The following is a 12,235-nucleotide window of genomic DNA, read 5'->3' as shown; positions in this document are numbered from 1 at the left end:
TCAAGAAGATAGATATAACTTTGTGTCATCTTGCTTGTTAACATAAAATTTCAATGAGGTAGATTTAGAGATAAGTTGAACTGTCCAAGGTGAAATAGAAGTCTCCTGGAAGTGCATCTATTTTATGTCCTCTGTCTCCAGGAACTCCTTGATTGGCTCAGTAATCACTGTCTCCTACTGAACTATTGTAATACTTGTCTGTGCCCCCAAAATTTGTACATTTATTCACTTCTATGCACCAACCCTTGTTATAAAGAGTAAGACTCCTTTGACCCTCAAAAGCTGGTAGTCCACTGGCATATAAAGTAGTAAGTCCAGTGTGTTGTAATGAGGGTTTTAATGTAGGCAGGTGCAAGGTATAGCGGTGGCACAAACGACTTTTCTTCAGAGGACTTTCCGGAAGTCAAGGGAAGCTGGTGTGACTGGAGCAGAGGGAATCCCAGGAGATAAAGCCAGACAGGTCCAGAGCACAAAGAACCTTTTAATCCAGCAATAGGAAGCCACTGAAACGTTTCAAATAGAGTAATATCGTGTAATTATTTAAGGATCCCCCCAATATAAGCTCTGTGAAAGTTGGACTGTTTGTCTCTCTCATGGTTATAGTCCCAGTGCCTGATACGTAGTAACATTCCATTTGTTAAGACAAAGATAAACTGGTGAGGTTTGCATTTTTGAAAGATCACTGACAGCACTATGAATTAAACATACTGAAGCTGGAATCAGAAGACCAATTCAGAGATCCTGGACCTGGAATACACAAGAGACCAAGAAGGCTAAGCAGTAGCAAAGCAAACAGAGAAGAAAGAGCCATGAACATGCACATTTGAGGACTGATTGGAACAAAATGTGAAGTGGAAGAATGGGGGGAAAAGAATCAAGAATGATTCTCAGATGCTAGCTTCACTAATTCATTTGAAAGGCATTGACTACAAGATATACAAAGTCAAATAAGACATGGGCCCTGCCGTCAAGACATTTATAGGGTATTGGCAAAGATGTATGGTCAAACCAACTGTTATGATACTATGTAAAACGTACCAAGTAAGATACAAGCACATACTGGAGCTCAGAGGAGGGACAGGAACTTTTAAGTTAGTTGAAGAGCCGGGGATGCTTCCTGGAGAGTGTGGTCATTGAGTTGTTTTTTTTTTTTTTTTTTTGCCGTACGCGGGCCTCTCACCGCTGCGGCCTCTCCCGCTGTGGAGCACAGGCTCAGGACGCGCAGGCCCAGCGGCCATGGCTCACGGGCCCAGCTGCTCCGCGGCATGTGGGATCTTCCCGGACTGGGGCAAGAACCCGCGTCCCCCGCATTGGCAGGCAGACTCTCAACCACTGTGCCACCAGGGAAACCCGGTCATTGAGTTTTGATGAACAATACAAGTTAACTTATGAAGTTCAAGTTTGGGATGTGCCGAATATCAAGTGGAGTTACCAGAATAGGAAATGCAACAAATCTAATACCCAACTCACACATGGCTTCAGGGGCAAAGCCACATCCAGAATTTGCATTCTGACTTCCAGGCACTGATCTTTTCATTTTATGATGCTTGCTATTAATCACATACTCAATAGGTCGGAAGGCCTAACGAAACGATTAGTAGTAATTCAACATTACTAAATATTGCCAAGCACTGTTCTACATGCTAAATGAACAAAACTATAAGGTCCTTTGGGGTCATTTACATCCTAATAAGCAATTAGTCACTGTAGAGAGTTGGATCATTACTCTCCAAAATTCAAGTCCACCCAGAACCAAAGACCTTATTTGGAAACAGTCTTTGCTTATGTATTTAGTTAAGTATCTCAACATGAAATTACTCTGGATTAGGATGGAATCTAAATCCAATGACTGGTGTTTTATAAGGGGAGAGGACACAAACAGACACAGAAGGAAGAAGGCCATGAAAAGAAAGAGGCAGAAATTGGAGTTAGGGTGCCACAAGCTAAGAACACCAGGAGCCACCAGAAGCTGAAAGAAGCAAGAAAGGATTCTCCACTAGAGGCTTTGGAAAGAGCATGGCCCTGCTGACACCTTGGTTTCAGACTTCTGGCTGCAAGAAGAATAAGAAAATAAATTTTGTTGTTTTAAGTCACCAAGTTTGTGGTAATTTGCTACAGCAGCCTCAGGAAATGAATAAACTCACATTTTTTTCTGAATTAGTAATACATTAATTAGCTCAAAAAAACAAGACTAGGGACTTCCCTGGTGGCGCAGTGGTTAAGAATCCACATGCCAATGCAGGGGACACGGGTTCGAGGCCTGGTCCAGGAAGATTCCACATGCTGCGGAGCAACTAAGCCCATGCACCACAACTACTGAGCCCGCACTCTAGAGCCTGTGAGCCACAACTACTGAGCCCACATGCCACAACTACTGTAGCCCGCATGCCTACCTGTGCTCCACAACAAAGAGAAGCCACCACAATGAGAAGCCCGGAAGCCCGCACACAGCAACAAAGAGTAGCCCCCGCTCGCCGCAACGAGAGAAAGCCTGCGCACAGCAACGAAGACCCAACACAGCCAAATAAATAAATAAATAAATTTATTAAAAAAAAAAAAAAGACCAAAATTGTATACAGTGAAAAGTCTCCCTCCCACTCTTTCCCCATTTGCCTTAGTTCCCTTACCACTCAAACATGTAACCTCTGGGTTTTCTGTATATTCTTCCAGAGATTTGTAATGCATATGCATGAAAAAAGAAATACATGTTTCTCTATACAGACACATTTTCTTTAAAAAAAAAAAATCAGAAAAACTGGTTTGCATATTTTTTGCTTCATGAGACCATGGTTTCTTTCCCCAGTTAGGCCACAATTTCTTAAGAACACAGACTATGTCCAATACAGGAATGTATTTCCAATACAGGACTGTATATGCAGAGACATTGGATAAATGGTTACTGAATCCTCCCCTTGAGAACCTCGCTGGCAGTCTCCTTTCCTTCCCTCCCACTGCCCCTTCTGTCCCTCTGGACCTGCACTCACCAAGGTCACCAGTGGTCTCCATAGCAACACAGTTCAGTTGGCTCTTGTAAGTCCTTATGTTGCTGGACCTCTGGGCAGCAACTGACACTGACTGCTCCTTGAAACATTTCCTTCCTGGGGCTTCCATACGTTACACCTTCCTGCTTTTCCTCCCTTCTCCTAGGCTATGCCTTCTCTACCCTCAGGGCTCTGTGAGATCCTCTTCTCAGTCTCTTCCTTTTCCCCAAGATGATTATATCCATTCCTGTGGTTTCATTTCCCTTTTTTACGCCAACAGCTCTCCGTTCTACAGCCAAACTATCTGTCTACCTATCTAGTTGTGCTGTTCTTAATCTCTTCATGCCTCAGCTTCCTCATGTATAAAATAAGAATAACGCCTACATCAAAGTTTGCTGTATTAAATTCGTTAATATATGCAAAGCACTTACAAGAGTGCCCACCGACAGTAAGCCCTACGTAAATATTAACTCTTATTTTTACACAAGTGCTCAGTATTCAGGGATGTAATGAGAATTTCTGCGCAGGAGGAGGAGAAAGATATTAAATAATTGTATGCAAATGTTATAAAAAGAAAGTACAAGGTAAAATAGAAAACAAAAAGAACATAGAATTCGCGTGGTCCTTATCCAATCCCCCTGAAGTCTAAGAATCCACCGCAATGAGTGGGAAGCGGAGATGATCCTCCACACGGCAGGGGGCGCTGCATCATCCTCCAGCCGGGGGGACAACAGGAGATGCGAGGACGCGCTACAAAGGTCACGTGCCCCGGAGTTTACCGCCCTGGCGTTCACGCCTCTTCGATCCACGTGACTCGCATTCTCGGGGGTGATTGGTCTACACGAGACACGTGGGCGGGGGTGGCACGAGGCAGGGCGGGGCATGGTGGGTGGAGGGGTCGGGCTGGGGGCGGAGCTGGAGGGGGTTGGTTCGGCGCGGGGGCCGTTGGCTCCAGACAAATAAACATGGAGTCCATCTTCCATGAAAAAGTGAGTGTCCGCGTTCGGTGGGGAGCTGTCTGCAGCGCGGTGGCGGGCGTGGGGCGCGGCATCGCTGCCTCCCGGGGAGCTGGGTGGGGCCCGAGATGCCCCCATCCCGATCTCGCCGGGCGGGAGGAGCTTCACCTGGAGGGGAGTTTCACCGATGCTCCCATTGCACCCTAAGGCCCGTGCCCGAAGGAGCCGGAGGAGACCCGGGCCGGGGATGTCTGGGAAGCCCGCAGGGAATAAGGGCAGGGCCGGCGGCACGAGAGAGGAGGTGGCTTCCGCGCTTTCTCACCACTTTCCGTGGGAGTCCTCCAGTTCCTCTCCCCCACTCTCCCTAGGTTCTAGCTAGTCACCTCTTGGACACGTCCCTCTACCCTTCCCAACTCCACCCCACTCTCCCAGTCCTACCCGTTGGAAGAATTAACTTTTCCTTCTCTGGGCTCCTCAATTCTAAATTGGAATTTCTCATACACTCAGATCCTTCTGCACTGGGTCCGTGAGCGTCCCGGGGGCAGGGACCTTGGCTCGTCCCACGGAGGGCGTGACCCTTAGGGAAGTGAAGTAGGAAACCCAGTGCGCCCCTGAACTGGGAAGTCGTCACAAGAGTTTTTGTTATGAGATGTTTGGGTTTCGTTTCTTTTGGTAGTGGCATCTTTCCGGATCAGGAGGTCAGCTTTCTTATTAGGTATTAAGAGTGGGCAGGAATAATTTTGTTTTTGTCTGCCTAGCCTGTTTTGCTTTGATTCTTCCATGACCATGCGCTTGAAGATAATGTTTGTGGCATGTGGAGAAACTCGTCTTTCCTCGCAGTTATCAAACCATTTGGGTGTGAGTGAAACCTTCCTCAGGACAACTTTGTCACCTATCTTGTTTCATAATAGTTTCGTATTTAGAAAGGGTTGCTGGTGAGGCTGTTATTTAGTAGGAGCGAAGGGGTTTTGTTTTGTTAAATACTTGTCCATTTAAAAATACACACACAGCAATCAGATAAAGCAATCAAAGACAAAGGAAGTGCAGTATAAATCTAACCAAATTATTACGGAATGCTCTTCTTTATAGAAAACATTTCAGAAAGTTTGGTACTAGAATAGACCAGTTTTTATGTGTGGGTGAGGAAGGACTCAGTGGTATGGTTATCACCAATCTTTTGACTTAACTGACATGTTATATGAATCCTGGACAAGAGAAATTTAGCTGCTTGGCTAAGGAGACTGGATGAAGAGAACCTCGAGTGGGCATATTTTTATGACTGATTTTCAAAAGCTTTGCTGTAGGACCAGATGGTTCAACACTGAAGACTTTAAATTTGTGCACATCACTTCCTGAGAATTATACAATATATTTTTTTAACAATAATGATTGGTACCTAGTTTGGATAGAGTTCAGTGAAGGTAGCTGCTTAACCATGGGATCAAAAGAAGCTGGATGCTAGCCTAATGAAAATCTACTTACCTGAAAGCAGTCACTCTGAATTAGCAGCATGAATGTAGACTTAAACCTACTTCAAGAACCCATTTACCCTTATCAACTTATAGGTACTTAGCAAATGAAGACTTAAAGTTCTTCAGGCATATTTCAATAGTATGGAAAGCACCTGTAACCATAGGGCCCATTGTCCATCTCATACACTGTCCATTCTGGGAATGTCTGAGCTCAACATGACATTTTCCAGAGCACTCCCTTCCCCTCCTCCACATACATTTAACTCTAGGTCCTGGGTTTGGAGAGCCGGAGAACCAACTTTGGCCCTAGGGAAGCTGTGCATGTAGGGTTATCTGACTACAAAGGACTTTGCAACCACTTCCTCTTGGAATTTTGGTTTCTCCATTTTCAGAATTGTCTCTTGGAGTGCCCTTTGTTAAATTAAAATGTAAACTCAACAGTTGTTTATTGATATATCCCCAGTGCCTGGCACATAGCAGGTGCTCAATAAATATTTGAATGAATCAAGAGTGTTCCTTGAGCATCTAAGATGTATATGGTGCTATTTATCTAAAGTAAACAAGTTTTTCTGTAAATATTTTGTTTTTTAAAATAGGATTTTTTTGGGCTACATTGGGTCTTCATTGTGGTGCGGGCTTTCTCTAGTTGCAGTGAGTGGGGGCCACTCTTCGTTGCGGTGTGTTGGCTTCTCATTGCAGTGGCTTCTCTTGTTGTGGAGCACGGGCTCTAGGCTCACAGGCTTCAGTAGTTGTGGCGTGCGGGCTTGGTAGTTGTGGCTCGAAGGCTCGGTAGTTGTGGCTCGCAGGCTCTAGAGCGCAGGCTCAGTAGTTGTGGTGCATGGGCTTAGATGCTCCGTGGCATGTGGGATCGTCCCAGACCAGGGATCAAACCCATGTCCCCTGCGTTGGCAGGCAGATTCTTAACCACTGCGCCACCAGGGAAGTCCTTCTGTAAATATTTTAGACTTTGCAGGTCTTTTATGTTCTCACATATTCTTGTGTGTGTGTGTGTGTGTGTGTGTGTGTTTTCCCAACCATCTAAAAATGTAAAAACCATTCTTAGCTCCTGGGGCAGATTGAATTTGGCCCAAGGGCTAGAGTTTGCCAATCCCTAACTTAAACCCTAGTGCTATATGGCCACCAACTGCTGGAGTTTTTTGTTGTTTGGGTTTTTTTTTTTTTTTTAGTTCTGGTGCCTGATTTCTGTCGTTTTTGTTATCTCTTCTGTTGCTGACTGCTCTTGGTGAGGTTACTGTGCCATCTGAATTGGTACTTTCATGTGTCTACAGCTGTGAATGATAGCCAAACTTGTTGGGATTATATTTAAAATTAGTGAAAATACTGGAAAGATGCTGAGATTTGACTTTATGACATTCGTTATGTTTTTTTTTGTGATTGGTGGTTCTTAACCATCTTCAGGATATTTGAAGTTTTAAGAATCACCAAGTTCCAAATAAGTGGCTTAAGGAAGTGGTAATAGTACAGACTTGAAACCTCTGCCCGGGTTTGAATCTCAGCTCTCCGTTTACTACCTGTATGATCCTGGGCAAGTTACTTGTCATCTCTGTTCTCCAGCTTCCTCCGCTGTATTTGAGGGTTTTGAAGTGTCTGTCTCAGCGTTATGAGTGCTTAGAATGCTACTTGGCATGTAGTGCTGGACAAGTGCTGGCCACTGTTGTTATTCAGGTGCTTGTGCTTGCCGAACTTCATAATAAGGGGTGGGACCTTATTCTTAACTAAGATGAGATGAACAAGTGCTGCTAGGTTGATTGTGTGGCCCCAGTTAGGCCATTTCTGAGCACACCTTTGGGTTTATGCCTAGTTTCAGTTGGAGGCAGTAGTGTCTCTGGGAATTTGAACTAGTTTCAGGGAGGTCCTGAAGACTCTGGGGACAGTGAGGGAACGATTTGGTTGAAGTTACCCTTGGTGGTTTTGTGAGATATCTTGGTAAAACTGAAGATGCATTTTGTTCATCCTTGGATCCCAACACAATAAAGTCTGGGCTTGAAATCATGAAATTTCAATACCACTGAACTTTGACTATAGCAAAGTGAACTTCTGTCCAACTTTGGTTAAAGTTTGATGAGAAAGAAGTGGTTGGGGGACTTCCCTGGTTGCACGGTGAAGAATCCACCTGCCAATACAAGGGACGCTGGTTCGAGCCCTGGTCCTGGAAGATCCCACATGCCGCGGAGCAACTAAGCCCGTGAGCCACAACTACTGAGCCTGCGCTCTAGAAGTCCGCAAGCCACAACTGTGGAGCCCACACGCCACAACTACTGAAGCCTGTGCACCTAGAACCCATGCTCCGCAACAAAGACAAGCCACCACAATGAGAAGCCCGCGCACGGCAACGAAGAGTAGCCCCCGCTCACTGCAACTAGAGAAAGCCCGCACACAGTAACGAAGACCCAGTGCAGCCAAAAATAAATAAATAAATTACTAAATTAAAAAAAAAAGAAAAGAAATGGTTGCGGGGACTTCCCTCGTGGGCCAGTGGTTAAGACTCCATGCTCCCAATGCAGGGGGCCGAGGTTTGATCCCTGGTCAGGGAACTAGATCCCGCAACTAAGAGCCTGCATGCCACAACCAAAAGATCCCACGTGTTGCAACTAAAGATTCCACATGCCTCAACTAAAAAGATTCTGCATGCTGCAACTAAAGAGCCCGCACGCCGCAGCAAAGATCCTGAGTGCCGCAACTAAGACCTGGCATAGCTGAATGAATGAATGAATGAAGTGGTTGGGGATAGTTTAGGGGGTGGGATGGGCAGGCAGGGAAATGCATAATCTTAGATGGGACCATTTTACAATTTTTTTGGTCCATGTAGAATTTGACTCATCTTGTGACTTTAAAAAATAATTTTATTTAAATTTGTACAATTTGTTCTTTCCTTCTATTAAATCATCTTAGAAGTACAGAACTTGATATAATTTCCTAAAGCAATACAGTATTACTTCCATTAGGTTTAATTTCAAGTGCTTATTTTTTGTATTTTAAAGCTAATTTTTTATAGAGAGAATTTTAAAATCAAATATTTGGATTCACTGTTTCTATGTATGTTATTACATATGGTGACCATAGTCTGAGAGCCCCAAACTGAAGCATGTAGCCTGACAGCAAACAGAAAATTCCAAGATAATCCAGTGTCTGGTCACTGTATTAGGTAGCTCTTAATGTGAAGTAGCTGTACCTTAGTAGAGACTTTTTTTATCGTTGTTTGAATTTTTTATTAAGGATAACACGTGTAGGCGCACACAGATCATAAGAGTATAGCTCAATGAATTCTCATGAAGTGAACACAAGTGTGTAAATAATACTTAGATCAAGTGACAGAACATTTACCTGCATCTTATAAGCCCCCTTACATCGTTCGTCTTCCAGGATACTAACTCTCCCTCCACCCCTGCAAGGGTAACCACTACCCTGATTTGTAACGTCATCGATTAATTGGTTTTGTCTGTTTTTGAAGTTTTGCAAATGCAGTCATATAGAGTGTACTCTTTTGAGTCTGTCTTCTTTTGTTTAACATTGATCGAGTCATCCATATTGTTGCAGGTAGTTGTAGTTAACTCACTGTCATTGTTACATAGTAGTCCTTTGTGAATGGAACACAATTTAGCCATTCTACTGTGATGAGCATTTGGGTAATTTCCAGTTTGGGGGCCAATACAAATAGTGCTTCTATGAACGTTCTTATACATGTCTTTTGATGAACACAGGTTTACATTTCTGTTGCTTATGTTATGTACCTAGTGGTGGCATTGCTAGATCATAGGGTAGGTAGATGTTAAGCTGTAGTAGATATTTCAAATAGTTTTCCGAAGTGGTTAAACTAATTTACACTTCCATCAGTAGTATATAATAGTTTTGATGTCTCTAATTGTCTCCAACATTTTAGCCATTCTGGAGTGTGTAGTAGTAACACACTGGTAGTTTTAATATAGGTTTCTCTGATGGTTAATGAAGTTGAGCCCCCCTCTGTGTTTTTTATCCATTTGGCTATCCTCTTGTGAGTTCTTGTTTGTCTTGCCCACTTTTCAATAGAATATAAGTAGACATCTGTGTGTCCCTCCAATTCACATTATATTGTTCAGTGAGACTGGCTCTCTGGCAGGAGGAATACAGTAAAAGAAAAAAGAAGTGGAGACAAGTACTCTCTCACCATCGTAGTTATGACTTGAGGGATGGATAGTGTCTTCTTTCTTCAAGTTACTTATTCTATACGAAAATATGAAGATAAACTTGTCTCAGCCCCCTTTCTCACACTCCGACTGTCTCAGTGCTGCATTCCTATTCCATTATATACATATATCCTGTATCTTTTTCAGAAGCGGAATTTTGTTCCTAGAAAATTAACTCAGGAAAAAGATGTATCTTGCAAGGTGTTGGTCTTTGGGGTCTGACCTATTGTGTGACATAGCTCGAAACAAACTGCAGGATGTCAGACAGGTTGGGTTAATGAACAGACTTGACTGGGTAAATGGAGACCTTAGAGGGCCAGAGTTAGCAGGAGAAGAAGGTGTTCTCCCATCTGCCATCATACAACAGAGAGACCAACCCGGGGTTGGGTTCATTGGGAGGGACCTCATCCACCCATTAGTCTCCCTTCTTATAGGGAAACAGGAAAGCAGTAGTGTTGAGGGGAGAGGGGTGATACACAGTCTGCTTAGTTGGAGGAAGCCTGGATTTAGGTTTGGGGTGCCAGTTGTGTGAGAAAGCCAGCTGCCCAGCCCGTGAAGGGCCTGTGGGAAGTTGTTTTCTCCCCACCCCCATAACAGGAAGCCAGTGATCCCAGTTCCCAATTGGAGAACTGAGCTTGGATGCAGCCCCCTTGCTGTTTGTCCAGAAGTGAACTCCAGGGGTGGTTTTTGGACAGTTTTGCTCATGCACCAAAACTGTGTACATTATCTGCAGAGTTCTTGAAGAGAACCTTGGCTCTGTAGCTATAAGTCTTCATAAACATGGAACAGAATTTTTCTTACTATATCAATTCTTGAGATTCTTCATCTGTTCACGGATTTGAAATTCCATGAACGAACATTTAGATGGATTAGAGATTATCTTGTTAAAAGAACAAATGTTCTAGGGAGTAAAATTCCCTTTCAGCATTAGTAATTTACCATGGAATCTCCAAAAATGTATTTATTTTAGCCACTGAAAACAAAGGAGGCTAAACGTTTATTATAATAGAGTAGTTTTTAATAAAAATGGGATTTGGTGTATTTGACAGATGATGTTTGCTTAGTATAAATCATTCTTAAATTTTTGATCATATAGCTAAATAATTGTAGTTTCATTAATGGTAGAATTATAAAATAAATGTTAACAAATGAAAATGCATGTACCTGTGTTAATCATGCTTGTCTAAAGCTAAAAATGTTCGGTTTGGCTGTGTTAAGTGAATGATTAAATTTCTGTTTCGGGGAAGATACTGTACAAATCTGTTTTACAAATCCCATTTGAATTTTTTCTTTTGGAAATATTAGCAAGAAGGTTCACTTTGTGCTCAGCATTGCTTGAATAACCTGTTACAAGGAGAATACTTCAGCCCTGTGGAATTATCTTCAATTGCACACCAGCTAGATGAGGAAGAGAGGATGAGAATGGCAGAAGGAGGAGTTACTAGTGAAGACTATCGCACATTTTTGCAGGTACTGATTTTAAACTCACTAAATCACACTTCTTAAAGAAATGTGGGTGCTGTTTAGAAAAGGATGAACCACTCTTCCTATGGGGATCTGACTTGTTAATTATAAATCAGCTCTCGACTTTGTAGATGGGAATGCACAAGATGTTACTTTAAATATGCACACTAATGACACTGTCCTTCTCTTCCCACTCTCAACCCCTGTCCCAACTACCTATCCAAATTAAACAGCAGCCTTCTGGAAATATGGATGACAGTGGCTTTTTCTCTATTCAGGTAAGTAGTCACAGGCATCTACTAAGTGTTGTTTATGTCCCAGGCACTGTTTAAGCTCAGGGTATGCTTTTCACAGTCTTTCATAGTCACTGTAATGATGTGACCTTCAGAAGTTCCTCCAGTAGATTGTGTCTAAGATTCTATACCAGAGTACTAGATTTTTATGCAGATAAACATGACAATTAGGATGACAGGATCTTCATCTTAGAGGAGGGCTTCTTCAAAGGAGGTTGTTAATTTGCATCCGGATGCTAATAACCGTAATTCCAGTAAGTCGCAGTATTCCAAACTTACCATCTTCTGTGTAAATTTGAGAACATACAACACTTTCCTACCTTCCATTTAAATCAGCCCACTAGGATTGGATTCCTTCATTATGGTCTGTGGCTTTTGCCTTTTTCCTTTTTTAAATCTTATCACTCCCCTTGAATTCTGTGGGTGAATATATATGTACTTGTGAGATTGATTCTTTCATCTGTGGATCTTTCATTCCATCTCTAACACCTGTGAGGCATATCCAGAGTTCTTTAGAACTTCTCTTGGGGGAACTTTTTCTGCAGATATCTCTGCTTGTGTTCCGCTGTACTGTCCTCCTGGACTCCTCAGGCACAAGCGTTTCCAGCCAGTGCTTTACTGTGGACCGTTACAGGTGACAGCTACTGCACGGCCTGGAGCAGAGGCCTGAGCAGGCCCAGTGCTTGCCATTTCCTGTTTGTGCAACGCTGCTCTTTTTTTTTTTTTGGTTGTACCACGTGGCCGTGACATGCGGGATCTTATTATACTTCCCCAACCAGGGATGGAACCTGCATCCCCTGCAGTGGAAGTGTGGATTCTTAACCACTGGACCACCAGGGAAGTCCCTGCAGCGCTGCTTTTGGTGCCAGTTCACATTTGCCCACC

General features: G+C 43.3%; 2 protein-coding genes across 8 annotated transcripts in view; one reads left to right on the top strand and one right to left on the bottom strand.

The window, feature by feature from the left end:
• The window catches only part of CPSF2 (cleavage and polyadenylation specific factor 2), an 81,353-nt gene that overhangs the window by 36,511 nt on the left and 32,607 nt on the right, over positions 1–12,235 (bottom strand). The gene's annotated exons all lie outside the window — the stretch shown is intronic.
• The window catches only part of ATXN3 (ataxin 3), a 29,397-nt gene continuing 21,076 nt past the window's right edge, over positions 3,915–12,235 (top strand). For 6 of the 7 annotated variants that reach the window (XR_003795872.1, XR_003795871.1, XR_003795873.1 and 3 more), the window contains exons 1-3: positions 3,919–3,970; positions 10,899–11,063; positions 11,291–11,335. Coding sequence is in view for 4 of the 7 variants with exons in the window: in XM_029237704.1 (XP_029093537.1) it covers positions 3,947–3,970; positions 10,899–11,063; positions 11,291–11,335 (234 nt within the window). In the remaining 3 variants the exon portion in view is untranslated. Of the gene's footprint in view, positions 3,971–10,898; positions 11,064–11,290; positions 11,336–12,235 lie in introns of all 7 variants that reach the window. The other variant, XM_029237702.1, reaches the window with a different exon arrangement.

This window comes from Monodon monoceros, unplaced genomic scaffold (assembly GCF_005190385.1).
Source record: "Monodon monoceros isolate NGI ecotype Baffin Bay Population unplaced genomic scaffold, NGI_Narwhal_1 Super_Scaffold_21, whole genome shotgun sequence".
NCBI classification, from domain to species: Eukaryota; Metazoa; Chordata; class Mammalia; order Artiodactyla; family Monodontidae; genus Monodon; species Monodon monoceros.
The sequence above is the reverse complement of the archived record's forward strand: the minus strand, read 5'-3'. Positions and strand labels throughout refer to the sequence as shown.